The sequence below is a fragment of the Eptesicus fuscus genome, chromosome 16, assembly GCF_027574615.1.
Source record: "Eptesicus fuscus isolate TK198812 chromosome 16, DD_ASM_mEF_20220401, whole genome shotgun sequence".
In the NCBI taxonomy this organism is placed as follows: domain Eukaryota; kingdom Metazoa; phylum Chordata; class Mammalia; order Chiroptera; family Vespertilionidae; genus Eptesicus; species Eptesicus fuscus.
The window spans coordinates 15,105,226-15,125,043 of record NC_072488.1 but is presented as its reverse complement, the minus strand read 5'-3'; the positions used below and the strand labels follow the sequence as shown (position 1 = coordinate 15,125,043).

General features: G+C 37.9%; 1 protein-coding gene across 4 annotated transcripts in view; it reads left to right on the top strand.

Annotated features, from left to right (window-relative positions):
• Positions 1–19,818, top strand: part of MEMO1 (mediator of cell motility 1) — a 101,066-nt gene that overhangs the window by 64,812 nt on the left and 16,436 nt on the right. For 2 of the 4 annotated variants that reach the window (XR_008558593.1, XM_054728363.1), the window contains exons 4-6: positions 2,589–2,701; positions 5,004–5,115; positions 15,213–15,355. Coding sequence is in view for 3 of the 4 variants with exons in the window: in XM_054728363.1 (XP_054584338.1) it covers positions 2,589–2,701; positions 5,004–5,115; positions 15,213–15,355 (368 nt within the window). In the remaining variant the exon portion in view is untranslated. The remainder of the gene's footprint in view (positions 1–2,588; positions 2,702–5,003; positions 5,116–15,212; positions 15,356–19,818) is intronic. The other 2 variants (XM_054728361.1, XM_028140155.2) reach the window with 2 other exon arrangements.

Below are 19,818 nucleotides of genomic sequence, written 5' to 3'. Positions count from 1 at the left end.
TCCATAGAGTCAATTCTCTGGAGGTGTACTATATGTGAACGACATGTATTTCTCAGAGAATGCTTACTGATTCTCCTCACCCCCCATTTTTTCATATTAAAGGTTTCTTTTATGTGTCACAGCTGTGATGACATGGTAATATTAAAAAGTTACTTCTTTAAAGACAAAGCACCTTGCAGTTTATTAAATGTAGAGTAAGTGACATTGCTTTTAATGCATTACTCATTTCTCTCCAAAATGTTTTTATGGCCTTAGTGTTCCTGGATCTTGCAATCTAGCAAGAAAAAAAAGAAAAGAAAATGCATTATCTTTTACTTAGCCTATTAATATTCTTTTTGTTAGCATATGGCTAACAGGGACCCATTTTGCAATTACTACCCGTTTATTGTGCATTCTTTTTTTCTTCAATGATACCTAGCCTCTTTTTGTTTGTTTTTGGATATATCACTATAAGGGTTTTATGTTTTATGTTAATAAACCTCAGCCGCCTCTTTTTTCCTATTATCTCTCTTAACCAAATGTGGAACTTCACATTAGGGTGAGTTTCTGCCAAACTGGAAAGAAGCTGTTGGGTACACAGTTGGTTAGTTCAGACTGGAGGCAGTTCTTCCCCCAGCAGTCTTACTCTTTTCAGCGGGTGGGGTCTGACAGAAAGGCAAACAAGGTGAGCAGTCAGTCTTAAAGGAGCAGGTTGGCTTTCCCAGCTGACCTGGGGTCTTTATTTCTGGAGTGCTCATCTTTTGGCCACTGTGAGAACCTTATTACACTTACTTAAGAAATGTATTTATACCTTGAGTTAGATTGATATTTTAAAAGTCTTTTCATATTTTAATTATCCTGGATTTCCCAGGAGTGTTCTGATTTTAAATATTCTGTCCCTCTCCTCTCTCTTTTCATTGAAATGTATTCCTCAAACATAAAAATGCCTTTTTTTCATACTTGATTCTTGTCCATATGAATACTTGTCTTTAGGTAAATCACCGAAATACTCAGTTATCATTGTCTATGTCGAACATTAGCTGTTAAAAAAATCATGGTGATATTTATGTGTTGTTAAGATAGAAGAACATAGTGATATTTCTTTCTTCAGTTAGGAATCAGTAGATTTGATCTTTTTTTTTTCTGAAATGGTTATTGAGTTGATCATAATGGTGATGACAAGAAGCATTATCAGTGGGGGCATTCTTTGGCCTGCAAGTTTTTGACATGAAAGAACTAGCTTCTGTGTCATTTATTGTCCATTAATTGAGCAGTGAGTAGTCCTTAATTTTCTAGGTATTTAGGCAATCATATATTCCCTTCTTTCTCAGAATTTTGTTGTTGTTTTTTTTTTTGGTCTGTAAGTTTGTGTGTGAGTGTGGGGTGTTTGTGTAAGTTTTGTTCTTATGAGTCTAGGAGAAAAGAGAAAATGGATAGTTTTGGAATTTAGATTGTAGGGATGTTGGAAATAAAATGAAAGGAAGTTAATTTTACTCCTGATGTCAAGATAAAAGGATTGTAAAGACTTAGTTACAGTTTAGCACAGTTCTTTTCTTTAGCCTACAGTGCAAATAGCACATAATCAGGTTTCTTTGTTTTTGAGAATGACTTCTACTTAAATGGAAACAGGGAAAGCTTATTATACAGAATTCTTCTCAACAAGATGTCTTTTTTTCTCTCCCATGGAAGACATGTGAAAATAGCTTTATCCAAATGCTTCTTTGTAATGATATTTTTCATGAGTTTTTAGAATCTATACTATTATGTATTTTTATTAAAATTGTGGTAGACCTTAGAAGGCAAATTTAGAATGTGTTAGAATTTTGAGATTTTAGTTAATAGCTGAAATGTTTAAAATTCAATTACTGTCATTATTGAAAACTTTCTAGCCATTGTAAATACAGAGATGATTTTAAGCATAACAGGTTGGTTTACTGTGGATAATTAGTAACTGGGATTTCCAGGTGTTGAAGGCCTTTCAACAACAACAACAAGAACGAAGTAAAAATAAAAAATAAAGGCCTTCCAACAAAAAGACAGACAAAGAAATGAGCTTAATTAACTGAGGAGCAGATCATTCGTAGGCATATCAGTTTGCTAGGGCTGCCATAACAGCATACCACAAACTGGGCAGCTGAAACCACAGACATCTATTTACCCAAGTTCTGGAGGCTGGACGTTAGAGATCGAGGTGCTGGCAGGGTGGTTTCTCCTGAGGCCTTTCTCCTTGGCTTGCAGATGGGTGCCCTCTTGACACCTCTCCATGTGGTCACCTCTCTGTGCATGTGTACCCCTGCTGTCTCTTCCTCTTCTTGTAAGGACACCAGTCATATTGGATTCAGGCCTCACCCTAATGGCTTTATTTTAACTTAATCACCCCTTAAATACCTTATTTTCAAATACAGTTACATGCTGAGGTACTTGGGGGTGAGATTTCAACATACGAATTTTAGGGGAACACAATTTAGTGCATAAGAGTAGGCAATGAAACCAATTAAGGAAAACAGTACTACATGTAATTTTAAAAATGTACTCATTTTTCCCCTTTTATTTAATAAGGTTTGTGTAGAAATGCAATTGTTCTGTGATTTTTGTTATGTATCTCCTAGCCGGAGAATTTTCATCCTTGGGCCTTCTCATCATGTGCCCCTCTCTCGATGTGCACTTTCCAGTGTGGATATATATAGAACACCTCTGTATGACCTTCGTATTGACCAAAAGAGTAAGTATATAGAAATATAAAGCTTTTAAACAGCTAAAGGTTTTTAAATAGGAATTAAAAAATGTGAATATCATAGTAATATCTCAAAGTAAAATTTGTTGTAACTAATCTATAAAAAATAAAAACAAAGAAAGAAAATTTTCTATATGCTTAAAAGACAACCACAGTTTTTCTGCCAGCTACAAAAATCTGTCAGATCCACTAGTCTCCCGACTGTAGGAAAGTACTCTGTACTCATTGTACTGTGAGACAAGAAATTGGTACACATCACAACTTGGTGAAAGATTGTGGGCAGGCTAGTCTACCTCTATGTATATCACTTTCCTCACTGTAAATAGATAATGGTGACAATGCCTTTTTTTCCTCCCAAATTATTTTTATGGAAAAAAATGAGCCTGTAGTTGTGAAACTCTGAAAGAAAGGTGCTACGTAAATCTTAAGTGCATTTTATTTTTAAGATGTTGGTTAGTTTGATTTATTTTTTCCATAGGCTTTCAGAAATCACATTTTTAATTTACTTGGGCATTATTTTAAGTATTGGATGTATAACGTAAAACTTACTGACTTTGAATAGTAGTTCTGGAGGATGGGAGAGCTTAATTTAAAAAATACAGAATAGCCGAAACCGGTTTGGCTCAGTGGATAGAGCATTGGTCTGCGGACTCAAGGGTCCCAGGTTCGATTCCGGTCAGGGGCATGTACATTGGTTGCGGGCACATCCCCGGTAGGGGGTGTGCAGGAGGCAGCTGGTCGATGTTTTTCTCTCATCGATGTTTCTAGCTCTCTATCCCTCTCCCTATCTGTAAAAAAATCAATAAAAATATATTTAAAAAAACACAACAGAATAGTACAGAAAATAGTGTTACAAATACTCATCATCCAAAATTTACTCAGAATTTTCCCCTCATCTGAACTCAATTTATATTTCCACTAGTAACTACCTTTATGGACTTGGTATGTATCTTTACAGTTCATCAAATTATATTTTAAGTATGTTAAGTGCTTATTTCAAGAAATTTTACAAAATATACTAATGTAGAGGGAAAGAAACCATTTACAAAGGAAAATGATCACCTCTTTTTTTTACATAGTTTTTTAGTCCTAAATTTCCATAATTTGGGATTTTAAGTATCATGGAGTATTAGCAATTTGTTAGAATATATCTTATTAATAAAGCTGGAATATTGCTAGCCTTACTCCCTAGGTTTTTAGGGGACATACTTTATTTTTAAAACTTAGTTGTGGCATTCAGAAAATTTTGGTATTGGATAGCCTGCCAAAGAAGGAATGGGATATTTTAAATCAGATATATTTTGATATTGGTAAACCCTTTTTTCTGATGTAGTTATAAAAATGTTGGTTCAAGCCCTAGCCGGGTAGTACGTCGGCCTATGGACTGAAGGGTCCCTGTTTCGATTGTGGACAAGCGCACATGCCCAGATCGTGGGCTCAATCCCCAGTAGGGAGCGTGCAGGAGGCAGCCAATCAATGATTCTCTCTCATTATTGATATTTCCCTCTTTCTCTCCCTCTCCCTCTCCCTTCCCTCTCTGAAATCAATCATAATAAAAAAATGTTGGTTCAGTTCTATGATAAGACAAAAACACTCATTTTTTTTACATATTAAATTTCATCATTTTCTTGCTGTACAATATTTAGTGTTAAGTATAATTCATCAGATGGGTCTGAATTACTAGATCATTTTAATATTATTTATGGCATGGTACTGTGGTAAATTTATGTTCTGGTCTATGCCATAAGCTTTATTTTTAATTTTGAGGAAAGTAGCATTCTTTGTGGGAATTTTCTGTTCTTAACTATGGCCAGAACCTGAGGTGTGAAGTAATAATCCTATACATTTTATTAAAAAACAAAGCAAAACACAAAAACTATATTTTTAACTTCGTAAGTAAGTAGACCAGTGATTTTTCCATATTTCAGTAGGAGTTCTAATCAGTTATGCTCTTATTAGCATGTACTGATTAAAGTTAAGGAAAGGCTTACACCTGGAGGTGATTTTTGTTATAATGAAAGGAACTGATGAAAAATTTAAATGATTACTTACATAACTATGTATCATAGAAATGCTGAGTAAGTTATTACATGTATTATTGTTTTGTCTGATATGTAAAAACAAGTGTCTTCTTTTTAAAAATAAAAATGGAGGAAAAATTGAAGGAGAATATTAATGTGGTGCTTTTACCTCTTGCCAAAGCATGTAGTTTTGTATTACTGGGTGGAGTCTCACAGGATAAGAATATACATTAATGTATTTGTTTTACTGTATTTTGAAATCTCTTTAGTTTACGGAGAACTATGGAAGACAGGAATGTTTGAACGCATGTCTCTGCAGACAGATGAAGATGAACACAGTATCGAAATGCATTTGCCTTATACAGCTAAAGCCATGGAAAGGTATATTGATTAATATAAGAAATCCCAGAGAAATCATAGATATTAATTTCTTTGGAATTATTTTAACTATGGTAAGATAATCATTAGGGTAAGGAGATTAAAAAATGTTGGGTGGGGCTTAAAACAATACAAATGTATTCTGTCACAGTTCTGGAAAATATTTTTTATTTGAAATGAAATAAAAATTTGAGATTGGATTTTCTTAATGTGGATTGAAGTTGGTTTTTGAATAGTTTGCCTCTGAAAGCTGAACATGTGAATTGAATTGTTTGTTTCATTAGGGGGAAATATAATTTAAAAAAAACCCGTGTGTGTGTGTGTGTGTGTGTGTGTGTGTGTGTGTGTGTGTGTGTGTGTGTGTATTTATTGGTTTGCCTGTTACTTGACTCATTAGATATTTATTTATCTTAAAATAACAATTGTATTCTTTTATGGTATGATGCCATCCTACATAATAAAAGGGTAATATGTAAATTACCATCACTCCGCTATGCCCATGATTGGGCCAGTGGGAGGCGCAGGGGGCGGGACTCGATGTGGCCGGGGTGGCCGATTGGGCCGGCGGGACGCTGAGCCATGGCTGTGCTGCGGCACAGAAGGGGCCTCTGGGGCAGCGAGCCCACATCCTGCTGCGGACCATCAAAAGCGGGGAGCGAAAGCGGGGGAGCTGTCTGTCTGTCCGCTGGTGCACCAGGCCTTTCGAAAGCCTCCGGCGCGGCGGAGGCTTTCGAAAGGTCTAGTGCACCAGCGGACAGACAGCCAGCTCCCCTGCGATCGAAAGCGGGGAGCTGTGTGTCCGCTCCAGCACCAGCGGACCCCCTGCCATCAAAAGCAGGGAGCAGGCTGCTAGCAGTGTCCGCAGAGTGTGCTAGGCTTTGTGGGGCAGTGGATATGGCCTGGATGGCAGGTTAGGCCTAGGGGACCCTACACATGCATGATTTAATCATGCACTGGGCCTCTAGTAAGTAATAACATCCTTTTAGATGTGGGATCAATATTGGAGGTCATTTATTTCAGCTTTACACAAAGTACATGAATCTCTTTCATAATATGCTTGTTAGATTATTATTTGGTGTCTGCTAAAGGTCTTCCAGTGATAGGGTACTCAATAGACTGTAAGTAGGTTGAGGATAGGGACAATACCTATTTTATTCTCCACTTATATCTCAGTACCTAGCACAATGCCAGTCACATAACAGTCATTAATTTATTTTGGTACAGTGAAATAATTGTTTTAAGAGCTTTCTTTTAGGTCAGCATTCAAAAGAAAATCTTCCTTTTGTAGGTCCCATTTCTCTCATTTTCAACCATTTTCTTTATATGGACTTAATATTCCACGTATAGTTTGACTAGTTTTAAATATGATGAGATTTTTCCTTCTTGGGATGCCATCACTGTATTCTCTTAGTAAAGTATGTGGTGCAGTTTAGGTTCTCAGTAAATATTTGTTAGTTAATTGCCTTTTTGAAGTTTGAGATTACATTAACATTTTTTGTGCTGTTGTGGCAAATGTACTGTGGTCAGCCAAAACCCAAGGCTTTTCATATTGTTAAACTGGATTATTTTATCCTCTTGTACTGTTGTGATTGATTTCTTTTTAACCCTACACATATGTATGTGTGTGTGTGTGTTTGTGTGTGTGTGTATATATGTGTATGTATATATATATATATTGCCTCAACTACTTATGTGTAATTTTGTCTTGTTGGTTTTAGTCCATTATTGCAGTCTTTCTAGATCATTTCCACGCTTAATTTTGTTATCAGAGTATTGCTTACTTCTCTTGATCTTATGTTACTGATAATCTCTTCACAAGGATAACTATGAGGACCTTCGTAAATCTGGAGAAGTTTCTAAAAACCATTGTGATATTAAATTATAAGCAGTTTAATTTTAGGTTAATTGTGTTTTAATACATTATAATTCTTCAGAAATTGTTAAAGCAATATATGATGTTTATTTCTTGGAATCCTATCTAATAAATAGGGAATATGCTAATTGACCCTCTCACCATCGCAAAGATGATGCCCACAGCCAATAAGGAGGGAATATGCCAATTGACTGCCCTGCCCTCAAATATGGCGGCGTCCACAGCCAATAAGGAGGGGCTATGCTAATTGACTGCCCTGCCCTCAAAGATGGCAGCACTCACAGCAACAAGACAGCAGCGCCCAGTCCCCTCAGCCCCACTGGGGTGTCAGGCACGCAGCAAGGCTGGGCCTTCCTGTCTCTGGAGTCCCCCAGTCCCCTCAGCCCCCCAGCCACCCAGGGCCAGCCCGAGGCGCAGGCAAGCCTCAGATGGCGGCTGCCCAGCTGCCCAGAGCTGGCCCGAGGTGCAGGCAAGCCTTGGATGGTGGCTGCCTAGCCGCCCACGGCTGCCAGATAACCAGGGCCAGCCGAGGCTTGCACTGCCGGCAGTGGCAGCAGCAGAGGTGTGATGGGGTGTCGCTTTCCCCTGAAAGCCGGGTCGCCTCCCGCCCCTGAGGGCTCCTGGACTGTGAGAGGGGGCAGGCCGGGCTGAGCGACCACCCCCCTCCAGTGCATGAATTTTCATGCACTGGGCCTCTAGTGTTAGTATAATTGAAACATTCCATTCTTCAACTATATAGGATAATAGAAATTTTTTGTTATTTGCTGAAATGTTTGCACATTTTGTCATTAGAAAACAGATATTTTAAACTTAATAGATTTTAATACAATAGAACCAATAAGCTGCCAGCAATATCCTTAAGGAGGTTTTTAACAAAGTAGCAGTTTTGTTATTTCAAAAGTAAAACATGCATTGTGTAAAATTTAGAAAAATAGGAACTTAAAACCAACAAGCAAAATTTTTGTTCATAATTTCCCCTCGATTAAATAAATAGTCTTATATAACCACTGTTAAGTATCACTTCTTAAGAAAACCTTCCCTGTCTCGTAGATTATATTAGGATCCCTAATATTGACTCTTAGAAAGCACCCACTTTCTAAGTACTTCAAAGTGTAATTTCCCTTTGAAGCCTTTCCTATACTCACTATCTGTATCAGCTGTCCATTACTAAGTAACAAATTACTCCAAAATGTAGTGGCTTGAGATCACAACTATGTTATTGCTCACAATTTTTGGGTCAGGAGGTTTGGCAGGGAACACCTTGCTATAAAATGTTGACTGAGGTGGCTGGAATAGACTAGAAAATCCAAGATAGTCTTAGTGCTAGTTACAGACCTAGTTCAAGTTTCTTAGCAAAGGAAGGATGAAGATGATTAGAACCTATTACTCCTGGATGGTGTGAAGGATGGACTAGGGTTGGAAGAGATGGATAGAAATAGTTTAGTAAAGAAACCACATTGGCTTTGAATTAAGGAAGACATGAAAGGGGTAGGAAAGTGAGCAGATTATGGGAGACATTTAAAGATTAGAACCAATAAAACTTGGTAAATGTTTATTTGTGGAGGAGTAAGATGATTTTAAGAAAATGCAAAAGTTTAAGGTTTAATAGCATGCCATTATCAGAGAAGGTAAAGCCAGCAAGCAGTAAGTATACATTTAAGAGAACATAGGATATGGAAATATTGACTTGCTTCTAACAAAATACTGAATTTCTCTAATAAACAGCCAATTCATGATAGGGTATTTTTTTTGTGTGTTTTATTTTGTTTTTGACTTCAAATAGTTGAAGTACCTGAAATATGCCTGCCCTTGTAAAATCTTTTATCAGTATTCCTACTCAAATGGAAATTCAGAAAGATATAGCCTTTGAGATTAATTTTGAGAGTCTCATTAGATTCACTTAACTGATCAAACAGTAAAGAGCCTATTTAATAAAGAGGTAATATGCAAATTAACTGTCACTCCAACACAAAAGATGGCCACCCCCATGTGGACACAAGGTGGCCACCACAAGATGGCCAGCAGGGGAGGGTAGGTATGGGCAATCAGGCCAGCAGGGGAGGGCAGTTAGGAGGCACCAGGCCTGCAGGGGAGGACAGTTGGGGGCGACCAGGCCTGCAGGGGAGGACAGTTGGGGGGAACCAGGCCTGCAGGGGAAGGCAATTGGGGGGAACCAGGCCTGCAGGGGAGGGCAGGTTGGGGGGACCAGGCCTGTGGGGGAGGACAGCTCTGGGGGGCCTAGGCCTGCAGGGGAGGGCAGTTGGGGGGGACCAGGCCTGCAGGGGAGAGCACTTGGGCGGGAACTAGGCCTGCAGGGGAGGGCAGTTAGGTGCAATCAGGCCTGCAGGGGAGGGCATTTGGGAGGGACCAGGCCTGCAGGGGAGGGCAGTTGGGGGGGACCAGGCCTGCAGGGGAGGGCAGTTGGGGGGACCAGGCCTGCAGGGGAGAGCACTTGGGGGGGAACTAGGCCTGCAGGGGAGGGCAGTTAGGGGCAATCAGGCCTGCAGGGGAGGGCAGTTGGGAGGGACCAGGCCTGCAGGGGAGGGCAGTTGGGGGTGAACAGGCTGGCAAGGGAGGGCAGTTAGGGGTGATTGGGCCAGCAGGGGAGGGCAGTTAGGGGCAATCAGGCTGGCAGGGGAGCAGTTAGGCATCGATCAGGCTGTCAGGGGAGTGGTTAGGGGGTGATCAGGCTGGCAGGCAGAAGCGGTTCGGGGCAACCAAGCAGGCAGGCAGGCGAGTGGTTGGTAGCCAGCAGTCCTGGATTGTGAGAGGGATGTCTGACTGCCCGTACTGGGATCGGGCCTAAGTGGGCAGTTGGACATCCCTCAAGGGGTCCCAGATTGGAGAGGGTGGAGGCTGGGCTGAGGGACACACCCTCCCATGCACGAATTTCGTGCACCGGGCCTCTAGTTTTTAATAATTTAAATGTTAACTTTAGTTGTCATTGACAGCCAGCTTACCTTATTCCTTCTCTTCTCTCTCCCAGTTCTTTAGCTCTGCCTGATGTTTTCTAGATCTTTTTAGTTTGTTCTTTCTCACACTGAAAGTATTCTGCATAAAGTCTGGATGTATGTAACTGTGGTCTGAAAGTGAATTTGATTGAGGAAAAAATGAGAGAAACTCTTTTTATAGGGCTCCCTAAAATGCTTGTCATTATGATTCCTTTATTTCATTTTGCCTTTAACACCTGTTTCCTGAGTTCTACAGCCAGTCTCACATTTGAAGACTCACTAGACCAGTGATGGGCAACCTTTTGAGCTTGGTGTGTCAAACTTTGCCAAAAAACTGAGCATAACTCGGGTAGTGTGTCACTTTGAGGAAAAAACTAACTCAAAGACTCTAGTCGCAAATGTTTCATCCTCAGGAGCAGCAAATGTTTCATCCTCGGCATGCGGCCGTGTGTCATCAGAAATGGCTACGTGTGTCAGTGCTGACATGCGTGTCATAGGTTCGCCATCACTGCACTAGACCGATTCACAGTTGTATGCCTGACTATGGTTTATTAGAAAAGATATACCAGCAAGGGAAAAAGACACATTAAGCAGAATCTGGAGGAAGCCAGGTGCAGGCTTCCAAAGTTCCTCCCTTTCATAGGGGTGGGCTGAATGGAATGTGCTTTCTCTAGCGGTGTAACATGTGTATAATGTTTCTGGCCAGGCAAGCTGCTTTTAAGATTTAAAACCATTCCTGGCTGACGTGGCTCAGTTGGTTGGATGTTGTCCCATGCACCAAGAGGTTGCAGGTTCGATTTCCAGTCAGGGCACATGCCCCAGTGGCAGGCTTGATCCCCTGTGGGGGGCCTGCAGGAAGCAGCCGATTGATGTCTCTCTCTTTGTCTCCCTCTCCCTTTCTCTGTACCTTTAAAAAAATTCAATAACATTTTGTTAAAAAGATTCAAAATCAGGTTTTATTTTCTTTTTAAATCCAGGTTTTTTTTTTTATCGGGAGCTGGTTATGTAGGCACTCGCTGCCAGCATAACTAAGCACAATTACTGCAATTCCAGACTCCCAGAAGGAAAGCAGGTGTTAGCTATAATGACATTTTTATAAACAATCTAGGAAAATCTGGTAGAGTGTCCCAAGGGGGTAAAACAGCCTTAATCACATAAGGAACACTGTAAAAGTCAAGTTCCCAGATGTCACCAAGGACAGTCTTACAAGCAGTCCCTTCTGAAGATTGCACAGCAGACCTGCAGAATTCCCACTCCTCTTTCCCAGTTCCAGGCTGCCATATCGCCATTCCAACTTTCTGATTTTTTGATTCACTTACATTCCACCTAACCCTTATTATAGCTTAGGTTTGTACTAGGTCTAAAGATTTTCCTTTCCTTTCTGATTGTGGCCTCAATTAAGGTCTTCAGATATTGGAAATGCCAGAGAAAAGTAAGATGTGTTCTTGAATAGGTCATCTTTAACAGAGGGGAACGGCTTGTCTCTGGACATAGAAAGAAGTCTGAGATTTTCTACCTCTGTCCAGCTTGAATGACAGCCACAGGAGCAGGAACAGTGCCATTTTCAAATGTGTTCTTATTCTGTGACTTTTATACTCATGGTTATTTGTGTATTTCTGCATATGTCTTGCAGTTAAATATTTTTTGTTGTTATTTACTGAGATTTTAGAACAAATGTGGATTTTCTTTGTTTCTGAGTTTTCCTTTTTTATATATGCTTTGAGTATTACCTGCACATCAGTAAGAGATTATTTAGAATTATAGTACATAGAGGATCCTAGAATATAGCTAAAACATTTTGTTTGTTGTAATGGAACAATTTCAGTTTCTATGACCATGAATAGGATGAATAAAAGTTAGTGTAAGGCATTTATTTTTTATTATTATTATTTTTTTAAAATATATATTTTATTGATTTTTTACAGAGCAGAAGGGAGAGGGATAGAGAGTTAGAAACATCGATGAGAGAGAAACATCGATCAGCTGCCTCCTGCACACCTCCTACTGGGGATGTGCCCGCAACCAAGGTACATGCCCTTGACCGGAATCGAACCTGGGACCCTTGCGTCTGCAGGCCGACGCTCTATCCACTGAGCCAAACCGGTTAGGGCAGGCATTTATTTTTTATCACCATGTTTTATCCTTTTTTCCTTCTGTGATTATTTTCTATCTAAAAGAGGAAAGGAGAATAAATCATATAATCGTATTATTGTGGCAACAGCTTTAGCACCTTTAGGGATAAGGATAAATTGTCTTCTTCCTGTATTTGTTATGATTTGTTTAATTCTCTGGACTGCTTGTAAAATCTTTAGGAAATTGGAAGAATTTGTATAGAGAAAAAAATTCTCATATTAATGTTTTTCAGGGGACAGATATCCAAATTAATTCCAGAGGAAGAATAAGCAAATAACTATTTGAATACAGTATGTCATCTGTTAAAAATGTCATCACTTTTTAAGATTTAAATTATGTACCGCTAATTAAATAAAAACACTGGCCACCTCTTCCCCCCAGGCATGCTACCTTTCCCTTTTCTCTCCTAAGTTCCAAGGGCCCTTTTTTTGTCTCTGTAACTTGTTTCCTGAGCCCATTTCCTCTACAGCTCACTTCTACCTCTGTGACTTTCTAAATAAACTTTCTCTTATAGTTTGAGTCTTGGCTCTGAATTCTTTTCCAGCCAGAACTCAAGTACCGACGAGGTTGCTGAGCTGATGAGCTTGGTAGAGCCCATATACTACTAGGGTTGACATTTTACTTTTCTAACAAGGCAGGGATATCTAGGTCTTTATTTGGAAGCTTTATTTAAGGCTTTATTTAGGTATATTTATAACTGACATGCAACAAAATGCACTTTTCTAATGTATACTATTTGGTGAGCATGGACATACTGATCAAGCTGTAAAATGACACACATAAAATAAACTTATCTCTCACCCATATACAGATTAGGGTAAAAGTAGGCTTACAGATGTAAGTATGCAAAACAGAGTTTATTATCTCTCTTTTCTAAATACGTATTTTATATATTTAAAAATATTTTTATTGACTCTTTCCACTGGCCTAACACCTGCTGCCAGTTCTCACCGCCAACAGAACTGCCACGTTTGTGGAGTAGAGCAGGGGGATGGGGACAGCGCCTCCTGAGGTGCCAGGCTTCCACTGTTCTTCCCAAGAAATTCAGTTGTTTTTTTTAATGAATAAACTCTAATCTTATTTCTTGCCTTTGGTTGATTTCTTGCCTTTGGTTGATTTCTAGAGCACGAAATGGTTGTCTTTGGCAGTTTATTTAGTTTTATAAATTGTTTTTTGTACTCCTTCACTAGGGAAGACCAACTTCACAAATTGATTCTAAAACCTGGGAATATTATATATCAAAGCCAAATGCTCTTTCTCTAATTCATCCTTTGGGAGTATAGAGAACAACATATAGTTGTTTAAAAAGGGAAAGAACAAAGAGAGGTGGATGGATGAATCTTGATTCAAGGCTTAGATTTTTAAATAGTATGAGCCTTTTACCTCTATAGGTAGATTTGTGAGCTCAAACTGGTTATTGAATGTTTTGGTGGCTCTTGTGGAGGGTAGATATGTGTTCTTTCTGCAGAGTGAGCCAACTGTTGTTGACAAAGTACTTCTATAGTATTTCTCACTTGGTCAGTTTTATGAAAGTAGTAGTATAATTATGATCATTTTACAGATAAGGACATTTTTAGGTTAGTAATTTAGCCATGCTCTCAACATTTGCATGTGATATAGATAATACTTGATCCCATTTCTTCTGACATACTGTTTTTTTATACTCTATATAACTGCTCTCACACCATGTCGTAATTACTTGCAAACTCTTTGATTTTCTTGGTGTATTTATTTATGTAGGTGGTACTTGAAGTTAGAACAGAACAGGTCATAATAATCTTCTTGAATTTTCACTAGAACTCAGTTCTTTTCTTTGAAATGATAATCACTCTTAACTTATTGAAGAGCCCCTGTTCACTCACGCAGTTTTTAAGCAAATTGGTAATAGTCAGAGAAAGAAATACCCCATGGCAGCTTCCTCTGCCAGCTTCCTCTTTTTTTCTTACTCCATAGATGCAGATTCTGTCCAAGAAGCCCCTGCATTGCAGAGGGACTGGAGATCTGTATGATCTGTTTATTTCGCAATTGACAAGGGTAAGGGGGCCTTTATGATGGGGGAGGCGCTTGGGTGCCCTGAATTTAGCTTTATGAAGCTGGAATAACATTTATTTTGGGAATATTTAAACTTAGTATTTTAAAGAACTTTTATGAATTCTATTTGTCCTACATCAGTAAAGTGTCAGACTATTCATATTAAAGAGCATTAATATAATGGTGAACCCCCACCCTCTTAAATCCTGTTCAGAACAAGTCAGACAAACATGATTTCATGCTTCTAAAATTCCAAATCTGGGATCATTTAGAATATAAATAATAATATATGCAATTAAAATTTCACTATAATGAACATTTTAAAAAGTTTTGGATAAACATCTATTTCTATAGCCCATCATAGTTCTTCTTTATTAATTTGCTCTGTTCCTTTTCCATGAATCTGTCAGTCTGTGGAGTGAAAAAGGGATTTGTGGTTATGCTGTAAACACTGTGGGTGGGTGTGGTGTTTTATTATTGCTGTTGGAAATGAATACCTACTTCTTTGGAATCTGTGTTCACCCTAGATGCCAGTAAAATTGAGTTGTATTTTCAGGCTGTCTTGTATCTGTTTATTAGTACAGGTGTAAGTGTAATTGGGGAATCATATGGGAGCCAATATTAAGTGTTGTAGGTCTCACTTGGCAGGTTTATGGAACAAATGTTAGAAATGGTGGTATTAATAATAGGAAAGGACTAAAATAGGTGAGGAAGAGTTTAATGTTCTTTTAAAATTGTGGAAGTATTGGGCAGGTGATTCCAGCTTTGAGGGGTAGTTGAGAAGACTTGACTTGGTGATGGTCTGATGGGCTTATTTTTATTTTTGAGGATGTTATTCCAACTGGTAGTAAAATAGTTTTGGTTACCTAAAGAAGTACTGTACATTTCTGTAATTTAAATGGATATTTTGAGTATTCTGTACCTCATTTTTTGTACCTCTCATTTTTAAGTGGTCTTCTTTAAACATTTAATTTAAAGATTTTAAGAATTCAACAATATGTGTATTATCTTTACTACTATTAATATATGTTCCACTTTTTAGTGCAAAGACATTGGAAACTATTTTTATTCTTATACTTCTCAAGTGACTTTTTTTTTCTGTTTTCTTTAAGCCATAAGGATGAGTTTACCATTATTCCTGTACTGGTTGGAGCTCTGAGTGAGTCAAAAGAACAGGAATTCGGAAAACTCTTCAGTAAATATCTAGCGGATCCTAGTAATCTCTTTGTGGTTTCTTCTGATTTCTGCCATTGGGGTAAGTTCTAGATTTTAACCTATGATAGCTATTATATACTGTGGTTAAAGGTATCTTTTCATTCTAAGCTCTGATTTTCAGTTCTTTATCACTTCCCTTGGAAAGTTTTACTGTTAGCAGCAATGTTTAAAAGTGAATAAAAAGTCTATTGGTCATTTAAAAAGGATCAGATTATAATAGTGGATTATGGATACATTTCCAAAGGCGACTGGTATAATTGGATTCACAATGTGAGGGCATCCTTGCTTAGACACTTACATTAGTGGGAGTTAAGATCTTTTAACCCCATTTCCAGGTAGAGTTGTGTGGTAGATGCCCGAAATTGGTGTTTTGGTGGATAAAACTAATTTTCTTTTTTAGAACATAGAAGAGCGCTGTGTGCACTGGCAGTCCTTTTCCACATTTCCTGTTTTGTAATTGGTCTTTTTTCTTTCTTTTTCTCCTTTGATGCTTAATTTTTGCCCATAATTGCCATCAGTTTAGAGCTACAATTGTATCAGTTTAGAGCTAACCTCCAACGATTGTTGGCTATTAGCACTAATGGTCTTCATTGGTAAGGACTCCTATGTGATTTTTGTTATTATTGCCACTTAAAAGAATAAGGAAGCTTCACAGTGAATAGATTATAAAGAAAGTGAGACATTTGTAGATGCCTCTTAGTAAATGTTGATTTTTCACATTCTTTGGACAACATTTGCTCTCGTTTACTGTTCTAGAATGTCTCTGAATTCTGTTCCTTGTAGGACATCTCTTTGATTCATGTGTTCATTGGTTTAAGGGTCCCAGTATCTGTTCATCCTTCAGTTATTTCTTTGGTTATAGAGAAAACATAAGGCACAAGACCATAAATTTTAAGGTGAAGTGCTAGAATGGCTAGAAAAACATCCTCAATGAGATATAGGGAGCCCTGGCTTTTCACGTTCTTAGCCATTGATTGCCAGCGTTGATTCAACATTTATCTGACCTATTTAGGCTGGTATTTTCTTCTCTTACGTTGTGCCATGAGTGGCCTTGAGATTTCAGTTCAAGAGAACCATCCTTCCTAATGGTATAGATAAAGTATTTTTGTTTAAGGCACTAATTTATCAACTGGGGATTACTCCTGGGGGGTTTGGAAATGCCTAGAGACATTTTTTGATCATCACAACTGGGGTGGGGTGGGAGCTGGGGATGCTGTTGACATCTTGTGAAAACAGTTCAGGGAAGTTTCTAAATAAACATCCTATAATGCACAGGAAAGCTCCCTACATCAAAGAATTATCCTGCCCACAATATCAGTAGTGCTGAGGTTGAAAGGCCTGGTTTAGGGTATGCAGGTAGCTGTGCTACTTTACAAACTTCCTCAGCTCTCGGGGTTCTTTAATAACAACTTCCTTTGGCTGCCTTTGGCAGAAGTTATTTTTTATGGATATATTAGTTACATCTGAGGACTAGGTAAATGCTTCCAAAGAGTTTCTTGAGAATTCTGAAGTTTAGTAATAGTTGATCTTAAAAATTAAGGTGTATCATATTGAAAAAGGGCTATTTTTCTTTAATATTGTAAATTTGCATTGGTAAGCATGTTTTAAAAATTCTTGAAGCATGTGCTCCCTCTTCCTTCACTTTTAAGGCTCTTGTGAATCACTTCACATCACTCTGTGATTTAAATAATTGGTTCTTGTGATACAGTTTTTCAGAGTCTAAGCTCTTCTAGGTTGGCACCATGGTGCAACCACAATAAAATGCACATAAACATTTGTGGACACCTTCATGTTTGCTTTTCTGTGGTATCATCCTTTTTACCTCATAACGAATTAAAAAGTAGACAGACCCTACTGCACTACCGTATTTAAGTACAACGTTGAGAGAAAAATGAATTTTGTTTTACATTCTACCTAGATTCTTAGAAAATTCTTTAGGTCATTTGATCTCCTTATTTCTTGAAAACCTTGTTATTTAAATTGTAAGATAGGATTTTCTGGTGATATGTTAGCTATGGAAAGCTAAACAGAGACTAAAATACACTTATATTTACATCTAGTGGTTAAGTAATAACTTTCCCAGTTGTTTGTTTTTTCAGTGTTACTATCATTAACTATATTCATTAAGTGCTTACTTTGTGCTTAGGGAGAGCACTGTACTAACTCTAATTAGGAAATTTGATTGATGTTTGGGGATAAGTTGAAGGTGTTGCATGGATACTGTTCCAAAATTGGTAGTCTCCTTTCTACAATAGTAACAGTAACTGTTATTCTTGTAAAGTAAGATTTACTTTATATTTAACATGCCTGTTGAAGTAATAGGAATCATTAGCTGGTTATGGGTCAAACTGTCTTAGAAATTGTCTCATATTTCTCAAATTCATGCTTTAATGGCATTAGTCATCTTTACTAAATTAATGAGTGCTATAGTCCCACCTCAAAAATTTAGCTTTTTCTCATGAAGATAATACATAGTGATTTTTTTTTTCTTTTTAAAAATATATTATACAGTTTGATTTTACCATGACAAAGCAATGTTAACAGGAAGCATTCAGTCCCTCAAGTACTTAGGGACTTTAAAAATTTCTTGTTAGGCTCTTAACACATTCCACATTTCTAAATAGCTGTGTTTTGTTTTGTGTTTTTAAAGAAAAATAACTTAATTGATTATGGTACAGTTAATAAAATTACTTATAGATCGCAGATTTTTTTGTTTTGTTTTTGTTGAGTAATATATTAAAGTACTGGCAATGACATTTTTCATTTCTAGTCGTGTTTCTTTATATATTGTCCAGCTTCTGTGAAAATAAAGTGAGAAACTTGGTGATAGAGACAGTTGGGACACTTAGATGTAGTTGGAAGAATGTTGCCTTGAATTTTTTTGTTAGCCAGTGTCCATTTACATGAATGACTTCCTTTAAAAAAAATTAAAAAAAAATTGATTTCAAAGAGGAAGGGAGAGGGAGAGAGAGATGGAAATATCAATGATGAGAGAGAATCATTGATCGGCTGCCTTCTGCACACCCCCTACTGGGGATCAAACCCACAACCCAGGCATGTGCCATGACCGGGAATCGAGCCGTAGCCTCCTGGTTCATAGGTCATCGCTCAACCACTGAGCCACACCAACTGGGCTGACTGCCTTTTTTAAAAGTGTATTTTGCGCCGTAACCGGTTTGGCTCAGTGGATAGAGACTGAAGGGTCCCGGGTTTGATTCCCGTCAGGGGCATGTACCTTGGTTGCGGGCACATCCCCAGTGGGGGGTGTGCAGGAGACAGCTGATGGATGTTTCTCTCTCATCGATGTTTCTAGCTCTCTATCCCTCTCCCTTCCTCTCTGTGAAAAATCAATAAAATATATTTAAAAAAATAAAAAAAATAAAAGTGTATTTTGCTTTAAAGATGTTCATCTTTCAGATCCCACTTAGCTTTATTCAGACTTGAAAGAGATATTAGAGAGATAAAAAGTACGAAGACTAAAATACTCTTTAAGTTTTCTTCTTGGGTGAGATGAGCTAAAGGAAGAGGGGGAACCTAGATTTTGTTGTGCCCCCTCTTTCTATGCCCTCATTTGAATTCCGCTAAAAACCCCTTGCATTTCAGCTCTTGCCTTTTATCTTATTAGCCCAATAGAATGATGTTTCCCCCATAATGCTTATAATGTCCCACCCCTTTTCATCTTTCCTGTTAACTTTCAGGAAGAGTGACATAAGTGAAAGGACATTTGTTTGCTACCAGTATTTGGTTAAATGATGTTGTCCTCATATTTTGTGTACTTACTAAGTTCCACATCCTATAGGATGGCTCCATATAAAGAGAATTTTGCCTGAACCAATTTTAGTTTATGTAATTAGAATTTTCATAAGTTTCATTTTTACTCTTCCCCATATATACTGTTAATATTAGTGTTTTCCTGACCTTCCTGAAATTTCTATTTCCAATTTTATTTATATATTTATAAATATTTTTTATTGATTTCAGAGAGGGAGGGGGAAAGAGAAAGAGAGAGAGAGAGAGAGAGAAACATCAATGATGAGAGAGAATCATTGATTGGTTGCCTCCTGCACACCCTCCACTGGAGATGGAGCTCCAACCTGAGCATGTGCCCTGACCAGGAATCGAACCATGACCTCCCAGTTCATAGGTCGACACTCAACCACTGCATCATGCCGGTCTGGCATCTATTTCCAAATTTACATTATTACCAGCTTTCATTAACAAAATTTTCAGTTAACTTTAAAGAAGTTTCTAAGTGAAACTGGAACTAACAAAAATTGATTATTTAAAAGTGGATCCATGCTTTTATTTAATTTTCTTTTAATGATTATTTTAAATATAAATTATTTTCAATAGATTTATTTGTTAAATATTATTGATAACTTATATTATTTTGTTAAAATATGAAGTTTACTTCTGTCACTAGCAATTTTGGATTTTTATATGTCTAGGTTTACATAATTTCTTTTTCATATTTGTCTAGTTTTACATAATTTCTTTTTCATA